General features: G+C 38.2%; 2 protein-coding genes across 2 annotated transcripts; both read right to left on the bottom strand.

Annotated features, from left to right (window-relative positions):
* Positions 1 to 2,205: 2,205 nt before the first annotated feature.
* LOC130467768 (uncharacterized) lies at positions 2,206 to 6,929 on the bottom strand. Its single transcript, XM_056836547.1, has 7 exons — positions 6,726 to 6,929; positions 6,436 to 6,639; positions 6,236 to 6,343; positions 6,077 to 6,158; positions 5,892 to 5,993; positions 5,642 to 5,786; positions 2,206 to 2,614 (listed from the first exon to the last, which is right to left on the bottom strand). The coding sequence occupies exons 1-6, from the start codon at positions 6,728 to 6,730 to the stop codon at positions 5,688 to 5,690; spliced, it is 600 nt and encodes a 199-aa protein (XP_056692525.1). The 5' UTR covers positions 6,731 to 6,929; the 3' UTR covers positions 2,206 to 2,614; positions 5,642 to 5,687.
* On the bottom strand, positions 6,742 to 15,446 carry LOC130467266 (uncharacterized). The gene is made up of 10 exons (XM_056835733.1): positions 14,872 to 15,446; positions 10,406 to 10,489; positions 9,127 to 9,433; positions 8,802 to 9,032; positions 8,396 to 8,695; positions 7,849 to 8,271; positions 7,471 to 7,746; positions 7,159 to 7,371; positions 6,925 to 7,072; positions 6,742 to 6,767 (listed from the first exon to the last, which is right to left on the bottom strand). Exons 1-10 carry the CDS (start codon positions 15,138 to 15,140, stop codon positions 6,742 to 6,744), a joined length of 2,277 nt encoding a protein of 758 aa, XP_056691711.1. The 5' UTR covers positions 15,141 to 15,446.
* Between the last annotated feature and the right edge of the window lie 1,264 nt (positions 15,447 to 16,710).

The following is a 16,710-nucleotide window of genomic DNA, read 5'->3' as shown; positions in this document are numbered from 1 at the left end:
TTGTGCTTCGCCTGCGGCAGAGGTTTAGTTAATGGATCTGAGATGTTGTCATCAGTTCCAATCTTGCTTATCTCGACTTCTTTTCTTTCAACGAACTCTCGTAGAAGGTGAAATCTACGAAGTACATGCTTGACTCTCTGGTGGTGTCTAGGCTCCTTTGCCTGTGCAATAGCTCCATTATTATCACAATACAGAGCTATTGGTCCTTTAATGGAGGGGACTACACCAAGTTTACCTATGAACTTCCTTAGCCAAATAGCTTCCTTTGCTGCTTCATGTGCAGCAATGTACTCCGCTTCAGTTGTAGAATCCGCAATGGTGCTTTGCGTAGCACTTTTCCAACTTACTGCACCTCCGTTGAGGCAGAAGACAAACCTAGACTGTGATTTATAATCATCTTTGTCGGTCTGGAAACTTGCGTCCGTATAGCCTTTAACAATTAATTCATCATCTCCACCATAGACCAGGAAATCATCTTTGTGCCTTTTCAAGTACTTCAGAATATTCTTGGCAGCAGTCTAATGTTCTTGGTAGCCTCGCTTGGAGTCTGTCATATTGAACCTTTCAAGCACCTTATTGATATAAGTTCTTTGACTGAGTCCAATCATCCTTTTAGATCTATCTTTGTAAATCTTGATGCCCAGTATGTACTGTGCTTCTTCTAGATCCTTCATCGAAAAGCATTTCCCAAGCCAAATCTTGACAGAGTTCAACATAGGAATGTCATTTCCGATAAGTAATATGTCGTCGACATATAATGCTAGAAAAGTAATTTTGCTCCCATTGACCTTCTTGTATACACAAGAATCGTCTGCGTTCTTGATGAAACCAAATTCACCGACTGCTTCATCAAAACGTATATTCCAGCTCCTTGATGCTTGCTTCAATACGTAGATTGATTTCTTAATCTTGCATACCTTTTTTGCATTCTTTGGATCCTCAAAACCCTCGGGTTGTGTCATAAACACGGTTTCTGTTAAAACGCCGTTTAAGAAAGCCGTTTTGACATCCATCTGCCATATTTCGTAATCGTAATACGTAGCGATTTCTAACATTATCCGAATAGACTTTAGCATTGCGATTGGTGAAAAGGTTTCATCGTAATCCACACCGTGGACATGCCTATAACCTTTTGCAACCAACCTAGCTTTGAAAACTTCTAGTTTTCCATCCTTGTCCTTTTTCAGTTTGAAAACCCATTTGTTTCCTATGGCTTGGTAGCCATCTGGCAAATCGACCAAATCCCAAACTTGGTTTTCAGACATGGAGTCTAATTCAGATTGCTTGGCTTCTTGCTATTGCTTGGAGCTAGGGCTCGTCATAGCTTGTTTGTAAGTCGCAGGTTCATCACTTTCAAGTAATAGAACTTCATAGCTCTCGTCCGTCAAAATACCTAAGTACCTTTCCGGTTGAGATCTATATCTCTGCGACCTACGCGGGGTTACATTTCTAGATGGTCCTTGATTCTCACCAGATACTTCTAAAGATCTCTGAGTTTCATCCTGAATGTCATCTTGAGCATTCTCTAGAGTTTGTTGTTCGACTCGAATTTCTTCGATGTCTACTTTTCTCCCACTTGTCATTTTGGAAATGTGATCTCTTTCCAAAAAGATACCATCTCGAGCAACAAACACCTTGTTCTCATATGTATTGTAGAAGTAATACCCCTTTGTTTCCTTTGGATAACCCACAAGGATACATTTGTCAGATTTTTGTTAAAGTTTGTCTGAAATTAATCGTTTGACGTATACTTCACAACCTCAAATCTTAAGAAAAGACACTTTTGGAGGCTTTCCAAACCATAACTCACATGGAGTCTTTTCAACAGCTATAGACGGAGCTCTATTTATAGTGAGTGCAGCTGTGTTTAGTGCATGTCACTAGTGGAAAAAATACCTGTTGAGGGGGGCATTTTGGGTTTATTGAGGCGAACAAGGCCCGCTGCGACAGACGTAGCTTCAACAGCTCAGTGATCTGTTGAGGCGGGCTTTGTTCGCCTCAACAGGTGATCTGTTGTGGGGGGCTTTCAAAAGCCCGCCTCAAAAACCTCTACAGAAAGCGCGAAAATAAGGACCTGTTGAGGGGGGCATTTAAGAAGCCCGCCTCAACAGCCTCCTCTGTTGAGGCTCACTTCTTAAATGCCCCCCTCAACAGGTCCTTATTTTTGCGCCAAAAGTTCATATGTTGTTGAGGCGTACATTAAAAGCCCCCTTCAACAACATTAATTTTTTTTTTTCCAAATTCTTTTAAAATATAAAATAGGCGGCAATAACCACAACTAGATATATACTCCATTGAGTATTGAAACCTGTACCCAATCAACACCAAAATAGCAAAGGTATGAATCTGCTTATCTTTGATAAATAAATCATTACATTAACTTCATTTATATTAACCCAACAGAGCAAAGCGTATATATAGTACGTATGTTTACAATTTTTAAACACCTAGCTAGTCTAACAAATTACAACTAATATTAACAACTAAAGACAAAAGGCTAGAGAGCTAATCTAACAAATGTCTCTAATCCAGCCACTTAGGTCCCTTTAGATCATGCATTACAAACCTTAAGTAAGGTCGTGTTGACTTTCTTCCAATCGACTCGATCCCTAGCCTGCAAGTTGCATGGAAGGAAAATATATATGAGTACCAAAGTTTACACTCACGATATTGTCTTTACATTCCATTGAAGCATAAAATTAAAAGATATAGTTGCAGACTATAGAGATAATTAAGTACGTTGTTGACCTATAACGACCCAATGAGCCTTAAATGTGCATACGTAGATTAGAATGAGTTTTAGAAAGTTAAAGCTATGTATATTAGTAATGTAATAAGAATCAAATGAGTCCTTAGGTTCTTTAGTTCAAAGTTGGGAGCGGAAATGTCATTTTAGCTCTAAACATGACCTATAACGACCTAATGAGCCTTAAATGTGCATAAATAGATTCGAATGAGTTTTAGAAAGTTAAAACTATGTATATTAGTCATGTAATAAGAATCAAATGAGTCCTTAGGTTTTTTAGTTCAAAGTTGGGAGCGGAAATGTCATTTTAGCTCTAAACATGACCTATAACGACCTAATGAGCCTTAAATGTGCATAAATAGATTCGAATGAGTTTTAGAAAGTTAAAACTATGTATATTAGTCATGTAATAAGAATCAAATGAGTCCTTAGGTTCTTTAGTTCAAAGTTGGGAGCGGAAATGTCATTTTAGCTCTAAACATGACCTATAACGACCTAATGAGCCTTAAATGTGCATAAATAGATTCGAATGAGTTTTAGAAAGTTAAAACTATGTATATTAGTCATGTAATAAGAATCAAATGAGTCCTTAGGTTCTTTAGTTCAAAGTTGGGAGCGGAAATGTCATTTTAGCTCTAAACATGACCTATAACGACCTAATGAGCCTTAAATGTGCATAAATAGATTCGAATGAGTTTTAGAAAGTTAAAACTATGTATATTAGTCATGTAATAAGAATCAAATGAGTCCTTAGGTTCTTTAGTTCAAAGTTGGGAGCGGAAATGTCATTTTAGCTCTAAACATGACCTATAACGACCTAATGAGCCTTAAATGTGCATAAATAGATTCGAATGAGTTTTAGAAAGTTTTAACTATGCATATTAGACATGTAATAAGAATCAAATGAGTCCTTAGGTTTTTTAGTTCAAAGTTGGGAGCGGAAATGTCATTTTAGCTCTAAACATGACCTATAACGACCTAATGAGCCTTAAATGTGCATAAATAGATTCGAATGAGTTTTAGAAAGTTAAAACTATGCATATTAATCATGTAATAAGAATCAAATGAGTCCTTAGGTTCTTTAGTTCAAAGTTGGGAGCGGAAATGTCATTTTAGCTCTAAACATGACCTATAACGACCTAATGAGCCTTAAATGTGCATAAATAGATTCGAATGAGTTTTAGAAAGTTTTAACTATGCATATTAGACATGTAATAAGAATCAAATGAGTCCTTAGGTTCTTTAGTTCAAAGTTGGGAGCGGAAATGTCATTTTAGCTCTAAACATGACCTATAACGACCTAATGAGCCTTAAATGTGCATAAATAGATTCGAATGAGTTTTAGAAAGTTAAAACTATGTATATTAGTCATGTAATAAGAATCAAATGAGTCCTTAGGTTCTTTAGTTCAAAGTTGGGAGCGGAAATGTCATTTTAACTCTAAACATGACCTATAACGACCTAATGAGCCTTAAATGTGCATAAATAGATTCGAATGAGTCTTAGAAAGTTAAAACTATGCATATTAATCATGTAATAAGAATCAAATGAGTCCTTAGGTTTTTTAGTTCAAAGTTGGGAGCGGAAATGTCATTTTAGCTCTAAACATGACCTATAACGACCTAATGAGCCTTAAATGTGCATAAATAGATTCGAATGAGTTTTAGAAAGTTAAAACTATGCATATTAATCATGTAATAAGAATCAAATGAGTCCTTAGGTTCTTTAGTTCAAAGTTGGGAGCGGAAATGTCATTTTAGCTCTAAACATGACCTATAACGACCTAATGAGCCTTAAATGTGCATAAATAGATTCGAATGAGTTTTAGAAAGTTAAAACTATGTATATTAGTCATGTAATAAGAATCAAATGAGTCCTTAGGTTCTTTAGTTCAAAGTTGGGAGCGGAAATGTCATTTTAACTCTAAACATGACCTATAACGACCTAATGAGCCTTAAATGTGCATAAATAGATTCGAATGAGTCTTAGAAAGTTAAAACTATGCATATTAATCATGTAATAAGAATCAAATGAGTCCTTAGGTTTTTTAGTTCAAAGTTGGGAGCGGAAATGTCATTTTAGCTCTAAACATGACCTATAACGACCTAATGAGCCTTAAATGTGCATAAATAGATTCGAATGAGTTTTAGAAAGTTAAAACTATGCATATTAATCATGTAATAAGAATCAAATGAGTCCTTAGGTTTTTTAGTTCAAAGTTGGGAGCGGAAATGTCATTTTAGCTCTAAACATGACCTATAACGACCTAATGAGCCTTAAATGTGCATAAATAGATTCGAATGAGTTTTAGAAAGTTAAAACTATGTATATTAGTCATGTAATAAGAATCAAATGAGTCCTTAGGTTCTTTAGTTCAAAGTTGGGAGCGGAAATGTCATTTTAGCTCTAAACATGACCTATAACGACCTAATGAGCCTTAAATGTGCATAAATAGATTCGAATGAGTTTTAGAAAGTTAAAACTATGTATATTAGTCATGTAATAAGAATCAAATGAGTCCTTAGGTTCTTTAGTTCAAAGTTGGGAGCGGAAATGTCATTTTAGCTCTAAACATGACCTATAACGACCTAATGAGCCTTAAATGTGCATAAATAGATTCGAATGAGTCTTAGAAAGTTAAAACTATGCATATTAGACATGTAATAAGAATCAAATGAGTCCTTAGGTTTTTTAGTTCAAAGTTGGGAGCGGAAATGTCATTTTAGCTCTAAACAGAAGCAAACAGAGGAGAAACACACAGATGGAAGTGAAATTCTAAAGACCACCAGATCAGAATTCACATGCAACAGCAGCAAGACCAGCAGATTAGTATTCAAAGCAATAAATTAGCAAATCCAGCAGACTTGTAATTATGGAAAAATTAAAGAACTTTACCAAATCCATGAAGATATAAACGCTTCCATCTTTGTGTCTAAACAACCTAAGTAAATAAATACTCGGTTGTAAAAAACTTAGCCCATTGCTCACGAACCACATCTATTTCCTCATCGGTATAAGGCGCATTTCTTGGAGTGTAAGCCTGAAATAAGTAACATGATAAGTAATGCTACTTGTAAATTAAGAATTCTACTACGTAAAAGTACTAGTATTAGTAGTTCAACTAACATATGGTAAAAGAACGAACATTGTCTAACCGCTCATCAGTGTTATGGTGTAACGTGACTATTTCATGCATGAACTTCATAACGTAATAGCCACACTCGTGGGCGCCGACTTGTTGAGCACACTGATTTGGAGATAAATCATAAATTATATATCCAAGTAGTTACCCAAAAAAAAAAGTAAAGCTAATTAGTAAGCATGATATACCTTTACATGGAAGCCTTTCAACCCCTGCATAGTCGCTCTATTCGGACAAATCCCATCATTAAACTTGTACACTTGGTATGCCCTGGAAGTTGAGTAAAACTTCATGAATCTGATTCGGCACGAAAAGAAATAACTTAAAAAGAATTGAAAGTAACTTACAAACACAAGATTCCCCATGCACTATTTTCTCGGTTGGAACCTATCGCAGAGTCGAAAATATACGCACAACCTCTACGTAGGTCTAACACGTACAAAATCCAATGATTTCTGCATTATATATAAATGTTATTGCAACCTTATGCATGAAAATAACAATAACATAGCTATTTACCAAATATCGATCAATCTCTAACACTTACTCTTGATGGTATGGGATCAAAAACCACTTGGTAATGTTAGGATCACCCTTCTTCTCCTTTTCAATTTCAGCATTGAAAACTACTTTCAAATACATTGATGCAGCCTGAGGGTTGGCCTTGATTCTAGAGCTTGACATTGCCTCGGGACAAACAAACCCAATCTGAGAGTTGTCAAATGCAAAGGTGTGTTCGTGGAATAAACACCTACAAAGTAAATGTATAATGCAAAAATTTCAAAAACTATTATAGTTGACAAAACCAAAAACAAAAATATCGATGGAAAAGTTTACATCATATAGACTTGGATCACTGAAATGTTGAGGCACGCCCCTCTAAGGAACTCTTCAACGTCAACCTCATTTACATAAGTTTGTCGATCTTCGTCATAATGCCAAACCGAAGCGGGCAATGGGATTGAAGTATTTTTATATACATCACCGGGCGCCGTATTGATGATAAACTTCAAATAATTGCATGATGGGCCAAGACCTTGAATTGTGCCGTCTGCCAAATTTTGCTTCTTACTTTTGGCGGCTGATTCTTCAGTTTTACGATCACAACTACCTACCATCTCTTTGGCCGTCTTAGAGTTCTTCGACTTCGATTTCGACTCCAACTTATTTGAGCATGAATTTCCCTGTAACAATAATGTTAAGCTAGCATGAAAAGTTCAGTTTTGATTTCAGTGTTGAAGCACAGGGGAGTGGGAAGCATATGGTTTACCTTGGCCGTTAACTTCAGTGTTGTCTTCTCTTTGGACCCTAAATCAAGTGTTGCCTTCTCTTTGACAATTAATTCTGTTGTCTTATCTTTGACAACTAATTCTGTTGTCTTCTCTTTGACAATTAATTCGTTTTTCTTCTCTTTGGAGCTACCAACCACCTCTTCAAAAATCTGACTCCTGGACTTCTTTGTTGGGCGTGGAGTAGAGTACTCCTAAACAGAGGTAGAAACCAAAGGAGTTCAAGGCTCTGAATCTAATTCTAAACAGATGCATAACGCAATGAATGACAATTAATAATAAAAAAGTTATACCTCGTCTTCTTCGAAAATCACCAAGTGAATTGGCCATTGCACAAAACTAGCAAGAGCCCTGCCTAAGTTATTGAATCCATCTCCAGTAGGTACCGGAAGAGTGTCATCATCATGTCCGTCGTAAATACAATCAACTTGGACCTTATAATGACTAGGCTTCATCGATCTAAAGTGTTGGTGCAACGAACCATCCAATGGGTACGCCATACCATCTGCCACTATCACTTTGTTACCCAAAACTTTATCCTCAAGGGCAAGACGACATGGAGTTATGGCCTTCACAAATAAATTTACAAAATTTCAGAAATCACTACAAAGTACAATATTAAAAACCTAGCTAGGGGTGTTTTGAGTGTATGCACTATAGAGAATATATACCTTCAGCTCGCGTGGTTGCTGCGATGAACTCGGACAACAGGTTACGAGTGCACGGTTAACATCAAACTCATCACTTACAAGAGCAGAATCAAGTGCGGGGGTAGAGAGGGTGTGTAGTTGACCGTTTGCTTTCAATGTGGCTAGTTGGTTTTGGAGGGCCTCCGCCACCTTTCTCTCTAATTGATCTTCAAACTCCCTTCTCACCGAAGCTCTGATTGATTCGATAGCCTCCGGTGATGGTTCAATATGGCCACATCTACTACTTCGGTCTATTGGACCGAATGCAACTTTGTAACCGACATTAACTCCACCTGTTGCCTTGACACGCCCACGGTGATCCTTTTTTCCCATAGCCTTGGTGAGGGCATCTTCTCCCTGGGTGAATGAAATATTTCCTTTTCCCTCTTCTTCTATGTACTCCAACTATAAGAATTAGGAAAGTAAAAATTAGATGGTATACATGATGGAAAGGAGAAGCAATCTTAGCAATAGAACTAGGAATTAGGAAAGAAAAGGATATAGAACGTAAAATTTCATATGCACTTACAGCCATCTTAGCAATATTTACGGCTTCTTTATCATTCGGGTCAACTTCCCACTTTCCCTCTTTGTTTTTAACTTGATGAGCCAAGATCCACTCTACTGATCTAAACTTCTTAAATCTATCTGGCGCTGTGGTGAGTGATGAGGTCACTGAGGAGGAGCCACTTGAGAGGGTTAAAGCTGCCTCTGGCGGTAGTCGCCCATCATTTATCCACTCTGGTCTCTTTCTAACATAACCCTTTTGGCCTGTGCGATGTGGGTGCTTGTTTTGTAATGCACTTTTACTTGCTTTTTCTCTACGAACCTGTCAAAAAACACATAAAGAACATGTCGAACATTTAAAGATGGCAACAACAAACTAATCATAAAATTATAAAAAAAAATATCTAGCAAAGTAAATTCATTATTACCAACATCTCCGGCTTGTTTCGTTCTATCACAAATGTTTTCCAATCATCCTCTGTGATTTGATGGTAGATGTCCCAAGGCATGTCATTTGTCTGATGTTTCGGCATTTTTTCTTTCTTAGTTATCCAACGCCGCGTTAACCTGGACTTGAAAGCTCCAAAGCGTTTCGCCACACACATATGAAAATATTTTTCTCTCCTTTTAGCCGGATCATCAATAATGTGGAACAGAAGCTGTTAATTTTATGGATAAGAGATTGTTAGAAACGTATGCTACACAAATAGATAATCTAGGAGAATACAAATCAAGTTTTTATTCAATGTTTACCTTGGTCTCCTCCCAAAACCCCTTCTTTGTGTGTTCATCTAACGTTGAATATTCTTTCACATTAATGTTAATTCTAGCAGCACAAGACCCAACTTGCTTCCCGTATTCTCCTGACCATTCTCCATCGGGGATTCCATATTGATTATACTGAAGATGCATAGGCTTTTTGGCTTGAACTCCTTTTGACGGACCACGGAATTTGGTCTTTTTACTAGTGTTGGTACCTTGTGATTCCCCCGTAGGATGACTAGCTCCATCAATTCCCTGTATTTCATTATCACGATGATCATCCATGGTAGCTACGGTCCTGCAACAAAGAAAAGAGAGCAATACTTAGTAAAGGGAGCAATACTTAGAAAAGAGAGCAAAATGCTACAATTGGCCATTTACAAAGCTATACCTAAAATAATGGCCTTATGGTATTACACCTAACATGCAAAACAATCCCAAATCAAACCTCACCTAAAAAAACAACCCAAAAAAAAATCATAATTCACCAGTTCTACGAGATCAATGCACAGAACTGATCAGAACTGACCAGTTCTGTGCACTGATCTGCACAGTTCTGATCTGAGCTGTGCAGATCAGTGCACAGAACTGATCAGAACCTGACCAGTTTTGTGCACTGATCTGCACAGTTCTGATCTGAGCTGTGCAGATCAATGCACAGAACTGATCAGAACTGACCAGTTCTGTGCACTGATCTGCACAGTTCTGATCTGAGCTGTGCAGATCAGTGCACAGAACTGATCAGAACTGACCAGTTCTGTGCACTGATCTGCACAGTTCTGATCTGAGCTGTGCAGATCAGTGCACAGAACTGATCAGAACTGACCAGTTCTGTGCACTGATCTGCACAGTTCTGATCTGAGCTGTGCAGATCAGTGCACAGAACTGCACAGTTCTGTGCACTGATCTGCACAGTTCTGATCTGAGCTGTGCAGATCAGTGCACATAACTGCACAGTTCTGATCAGTGCATATTCCTTGTGCTACTTGCAGTTCTCGTGGATTGATAAAATGCAATATATGTCAAATTTGATTCCTGGTCTAATTTGATGATTCTGGAGTTCAAATCTTCACCTTCAAACATGTAAATTACACCATACTGTAAGCAAAGTATCAAATTGTAAACAAAGTCATCTTCAAAACGGTTTTTATGTACTTATCCATCATCAACCACCAGAAAGCAAACATCAGAAACTAAGTTACCAATCACAAAGCCATGCAAACAAGAACAGGTAATTGATATTATTAGACAAAATGTACTGAAAACTAACCTAGGAAAATTCAACTGCAATTTCTGCAACCTGTGCTTGGAACCTGGCTCACATAAGAGGATACGACATTCACCAAGTTTACACCTGTGTGAAAAAACCAGATAAAGTTAGTCAAGTTATTAGAAGTATCAGACTCTCAGTAACTTAAATAGGAGGGATAAAGTAGGAGACTATCACTGCAATTCCTCTTCACAATACAAGTGGCAATTGATTGGGGTTGAATTTTTAGAAAAAAAATATGAATTAATATCCACAAGTATCCTTCACTATTCAAATTTAAGTAGTCAAGATAACAAAAATTCCAAGGCGCACAGGCTTTCAGATATGAATAGAAAGAACAAAGTCAAAAACTTCAACAATGCATCAGAAGTGAAGCCCGAACTTACACATGTATGTTTCAATTACGATTCGTAACCCATATTCCTTCCGTATGATCTGTACGCATATGATTAGTATTATTTGCATCCTCCTCTTCTGGCAATGGTTGAACAACCATTGGTAACGGAGGTGTGTCATCATACTCATCATACTCATCTTCATCTACAACATCATCAATACCCAAAATATGTCTTTTTCCTTGGGCAACAACACGCCATCTAGGATCAATATTGTCAACCACATAAAAAACTTGCTTAGCTAGTGATGCTAGAATGAATGGCTCGTCACTGTCACTTAGTCGATCAAAATTCACCAAGGTTAAACCCGGGAAAATTTCATCTCGCTTCACACCATTTTGGTTGTTAGCCCACTGACACCGAAAAACAGGGATCACAAAATAGGTATAATCAAGCTCCCATATTTCTTCGATAACACCATAATATGATTGTGTTGAATCAACCGGCCTTTTATCCTTAGCGCTTGCATAGACCCTAGATGATGCAACAACCTTTACTCCACTATTTTGCACTACACTCTTTTCATCTTGCCTTCTAGTGTAGAATGTGAACCCATTGATATCATATCCTTCAAAAGATCGAACACATAGTCGAGGACCTCGAGATAACCACTTGATCGTATCAGAAACATCATGGTCTTGTTTCTTTCCAACTTCCTTCTTAACCCATTCAATAAATGTGCGATTATGTTCCCGCATCAACGCTCTTTCCTTCAACTTAGGATTACAATGTTGCAATTCAAGCAGATGCTTTTCTAAATAAGGATGAACCTCTGTAAGATGCTGCAACACACAAAGATGTGCCTTCTTCTTCCTCTCCGATGGAGGAGATATCACATTTTTACCAATTACTCCCTCCCCTGCGAGCCTACCAACATGTCGAGATTTTGGAAGTCCTATTGGTTCAAGGCTTGACAAAAACTCAGCTAGATATCCAGAAATCTCTTCTTTAAGGACTCCCCGAATGATACTACCCTCTGGATTAGCCGGATTCCTTGCTTTGTCCTTTAAAGTCTTAAAAAATCTCTCAAAAGGATACATCCATCTTAAGAACACCGGACCACATAACTTGACTTCGCGAACTAAATGGACAATCAAATGCACCATTATATCAAAGAAAGAAGGCGGAAAATACATTTCAAATCGACATAGAGTTTCAACAACATCATTGTGCAAAGCATCCAAAGTCTCCGGATCAATCACCTTAGCACATATGGAATTGAAAAACAAACAAAGTTTTGTTATAACATGTCTCACGTGTTTCGGCAATATCCCACGAAGTGCAATTGGCAAAAATACATTAATCAGTGCATGACAATCATGAGACTTTATACCAATCAACCTAAGGTCCGAGAGAGACACTAGGCGCTTAACATTCGACGAATATCCCGAGGGAACCTTAATGCCATGTAAGCACTCACAAAACTTCTTCTTCTCCTTTCTCGACATTGTGTAACACGCTGGAGGCAGAAAGGTCTTTGTACCATCCTTTTTTTTAACAGGCCACAAATCTGGTCGAATATTCTTCTTTTTCATATCTTTCCGCACATTCTCATTGTCCTTGGTCTTTCCTGGTATGTTTAGCAAAGTCCCGATGATAGCATCGCACACATTTTTCTCAATGTGCATTACATCGAGACAATGCCTAACCGACAAATCTTTCCAGTAGGGAAGATCCCATAATGGAGACACTTTCTTCCATAAAACACCCTTTTTAGACTTGGACTTGAAGCACTTACCGTATTTGGTTTCAACATTTTTGATACGTTCATAAACTTGTGATCCTGTCAAAGGTGTACGAGCTACTCCTTCCTCGGTGAACCCATTGAATTCCTTCTTCTTCTTACGATAAGGATGATATCGACTAAGGTGCTTCCTGAAATCTGGGTAGATATTTTTCTTGAAATGATCCAACCGTGTGGGCTTCATGTCCTCTTCACATATAGGGCATGCTTGTTCTCCTTTGGTTTTGTACCCAGACAAGTTTCCATAGGCCGGAAAATCATTTATGGTACAGAAAACCATTGCCCGCAATGTAAAGTTTGAGTTGGTGTGAGCATCGAACATTGGAACACCTTCATTCCACAACAATTTCAAATCATCTATGAGTGGAGCGAGATACACATCTATATCATGTCCTGGCTGCTTAGGCCCTGAGATGAGGAGTGACAACATGATATACTTGCGTTTCATACACAACCATGGAGGAAGATTGTAAATTGCAAGAAGAACCGGCCAAGTGCTATGCTGACTACTCAGAGAGCCGTATGGATTCATCCCATCTGTACATAGAGCAAGTCTCAGATTTCTAACCTCCTTGCCAAATTCAGGATACTTCTTATCAATAGTTCTCCATTGAGGAGAATCAGCCGGATGTCTAAGGAATTCATCTTTCTTCCTCCCTTCCGCATGCCACCTCAGATACTTAGCATTCTTCTTTACGGAGAACAAGCGCTCAAACCTAGGTATGATCGGAAGATACCACAATACCTTGGCGGGCGGTCCCCTCTTAGCTGAATTGGCCCCTTTACGCTTGTAACGCGACATAGAACACGTTGGACACTTATCCAAATTTTCATACTCTTTTCTGTAAAGAATACAATCATTTGGGCAAGCATCTATCTTGACGGCCTCTAAGCCTAAGGGATTCGTCAATTTGTTGGCATAATAGGCAGAGGTGGGAATGTCATTGCCATCGGGAAACCAAAGACCTAGTCGTTTCAATAATTTCGTGAAACTTTCTTCGGTCCAACCACTCTCCGCTTTCAAGTTGGAAAGTGATGCCACACATTCTAACAATTTGAATTTTGTACACCCAGGGTACAAAGGCGTCTCAGCAGCCTTTAATACCTGCTCGAGTATGTGAGGTCGTTCATTCAAGTGATCTTTCACCGCATCCATCATTTCATTTATTTCATTATCTTCTTGCTCATCATCATCCATCTCATTATTCTCAGAAATATCAGAATCACTCTCATCACTCTCATCACTCTCTGCCAGAACATCAAATTCATTCACACTAGAACTTGGACGATCAAGTATTTTCTCACCATGCCAAAACCAGACATGGTAATCTTGCTTAAACCCACGACGAAATAAATGATCCTCAATTTCATCAATATCAGCTAACCGCCTTACATTGTTACAATCACGGCAAGGACAATAGATCTTTGCGGCTTTCGTATTCCGTTGGTGTGCTAAAGCACATCTAAGGAACTCCTCAACCCCACTCAAGTATTCCACCGTAGTATGGTCACCGTACATCCAACGACGACTCATTTCTAATAACACAAGGTTTTACACAGAATTAGATAAATCAAGCCACAAATTCTTAATTTTGACACAAGAACTATACTAGCTTGGCATAAGATCTTTGTTCTCTAATGATGCAATCTTAATTTTGACACACGAACTATACTAGCTTAGTTTCTGATGTTTGCTTTCTGGTGGTTGATGATGGATAAGTACATAAAAACCGTTTTGAAGATGACTTTGTTTACAATTTGATACTTTGCTTACAGTATGGTGTAATTTACATGTTTGAAGGTGTAATTTACATGCATGAAGTACTGTTTTAGCTTCTCAGTGCACTGATCAGTTCTGTTCTGTGCACTGATCTGCACTGCCCAGATCAGAACTGTGCAGATCAGTGGACAAAACTGATCAGAACTGTGCAGTTATGTGCACTGATCTGCACAGCTCAGATCAGAACTGTGCAGATCAGTGCACAGAACTGGTCAGTTCTGATCAGTTCTGTGCACTGATCTGCACAGCTCAGATCAGAACTGTGCAGATCAGTGCACAGAACTGGTCAGTTCTGATCAGTTCTGTGCACTGATCTGCACAGCTCAGATCAGAACTGTGCAGATCAGTGCACAAAACTGGTCAGTTCTGATCAGTTCTGTGCATTGATCTGCACAGCTCAGATCAGAACTGTGCAGATCAGTGCACAGAACTGGTCAGTTCTGATCAGTTCTGTGCATTGATCTGCACAGTTCTGATCTGAGCTGTGCAGATCAGTGCGTAGAACTGGTGAGTTAAAAAAAACTAAGATTTGGTTTTAAGTCCAAACCTTGGTCTGATGGCTGATTCTTCTATTGCAAAATGAGGAATAGATGGATATAAGGAAGACAGGGTTGAATAGCTTGGTCTGAAGTTCCTCGAGAACTGGCACCAAGAAGCATAAAACAGAACATCTACACAGTCCTGATTGAGGTTGTACACCAAATGCAGCGCTTTTTGCAATGATGCTTCATCTCCCTTGAAAATTAGAAGTAAGCAAATGCTATTAGATTTAGTTGAAAAGTAACAGAAAGGAAAAAGCTCCACATAAAATAACATAGCTATAGAATCTCCTAATTTGGTTATTAAAGTCCTTTCTTAAGTTAAATATCAAACCACAGTTTGTTTCCATGCAACAGGATGGATAACTGAATGAGCCCCTATGCATGCAACTATGCAAGAGTTAAGCTACAAGCACCTGGCACTACTCATACTCAGCCATAGTCAAAAGCCTTGTAAGTAGAACTAGTTAATATGAGACTGGTCCTCGGCAAAGGAAGAGGCACGGAGGTTTGCTGCGGACTGTGCATACATTTTCAAATTTTGACAGGTGCTCGACGACCTGGCTTGATTAAATTTTTAACCAAGAAACAAAAAAAGACTAAAAAATCTCTAGGGGGGCAGACTAGTTTTTTTCACACCGTTAACATAATACTTGCAATAAAGAAGTGTTTACAATCTGCGTTATTATCAGATACTGTAGCAGGCTATATCAGGTACACCAGCTGGTTGCATCAGGTACACCAGCTGGTTGAGCTGCTGCGAGCCCAAACCACAGACCGATAAATCTAACCTTGACCGAAAATGCCATAACAACTAGTACAGGCAATGCAACCAAGTAGAAGGTGACAAAGTTTATTGTTGCACCTATTTTAGTCCTTGTTGAACCTGTCAAAGCCCCACAGGCAGCTGTCTATGGACAGTTTCCGATCTCACAAAACCCCAGAATAGGAACTCAACAATAGCAAGAGCAATATTGTAGCATAATAAAAATGGAACTAAAAGAACTTGAAAATCAAAGCAGCAGCAACAACAGTCTCCACTGTCATACATCAGAATATTGTAGATAAGCGTGTACAAAAAACATCACAATATACTATAGTGAATACATCAAGCTATGGTAATTTTAGAGCCTATAAAGCTACAATCCAATATCAACGATTAGTTTACATCATTAATAAACTATCAATATTACAATGAACACATGAGTATATTTTATGCAGACATATTTTCAACAGATTCATATCGATTCGCTCCACTTAAAAGTTCAAACACTTCATTTCATCTGCATACTTTGGATCGAGCTACTCACATAGCTTACATAAACCATCACCATAAAAGAGACCTTCATCATTTAGACACAAAACCCATATCACTAACTTCTATTTTGTAACTGAACTAGAAAAATTTAACCTAACATCTATTTTGTAACTGAACTAGAAAAACCACAAATATCAAACCCTAATTTGTAAATTCATCCAATATTGAAACATTAGCCTAAATTCTCTGCATAATCAACTCATTATGCTCAACTAATTGAAGAGAAACTGAATTTTAAGACCAAGCAAAACAAGAATCAATTATAACCTAACCTTGATATATTGCGGCACTGTGTGAAACAGAGTCAACCGAGATAGGGAAGACAACGGTGGGGAAACTCTCCTTCAGATGGTGGTGGTGGAGCCGCGCGGTGAGGAAGGTGGTGGTGGTGGTTATGGTGGTGGTGGAGTCGCGCGGTGAGGATAGGTATGCGTTGGAAGAGCTAGATGTGAAGTACGACGACGAGATGTGAAGAGAAGAGAAGCTTATCGATCTGTTTGGCGGTGGTTTTATTTTTTTAAAATTTAAT

This window comes from Spinacia oleracea, chromosome 2, assembly GCF_020520425.1.
Source record: "Spinacia oleracea cultivar Varoflay chromosome 2, BTI_SOV_V1, whole genome shotgun sequence".
In the NCBI taxonomy this organism is placed as follows: Eukaryota; Viridiplantae; Streptophyta; class Magnoliopsida; order Caryophyllales; family Amaranthaceae; genus Spinacia; species Spinacia oleracea.
This window is presented reverse-complemented; position numbering and strand designations above follow the sequence as displayed.

What these genes read in the sequence shown, in the direction of transcription:
- LOC130467768 (XM_056836547.1), bottom strand. An exon ending in TTGATCCCATACCATCAAGA is followed by an intron (nt 6,344 to 6,435) that starts GTAAGTGTTAGA and finishes TATATAATGCAG; the next exon opens with AAATCATTGGATTTTGTACG. An exon ending in TGAAAGGCTTCCATGTAAAG is followed by an intron (nt 5,994 to 6,076) that starts GTATATCATGCT and finishes TCTCCAAATCAG; the next exon opens with TGTGCTCAACAAGTCGGCGC.
- LOC130467266 (XM_056835733.1), bottom strand. Translation starts at nt 15,140, where the DNA reads ATGTTATTTTATGTGGAGCTTTTTCCTTTCTGTTACTTTTCAACTAAA. An exon ending in TGATTTTCGAAGAAGACGAG is followed by an intron (nt 7,372 to 7,470) that starts GTATAACTTTTT and finishes ACCTCTGTTTAG; the next exon opens with GAGTACTCTACTCCACGCCC. An exon ending in CACTGAAGTTAACGGCCAAG is followed by an intron (nt 7,073 to 7,158) that starts GTAAACCATATG and finishes TTATTGTTACAG; the next exon opens with GGAAATTCATGCTCAAATAA.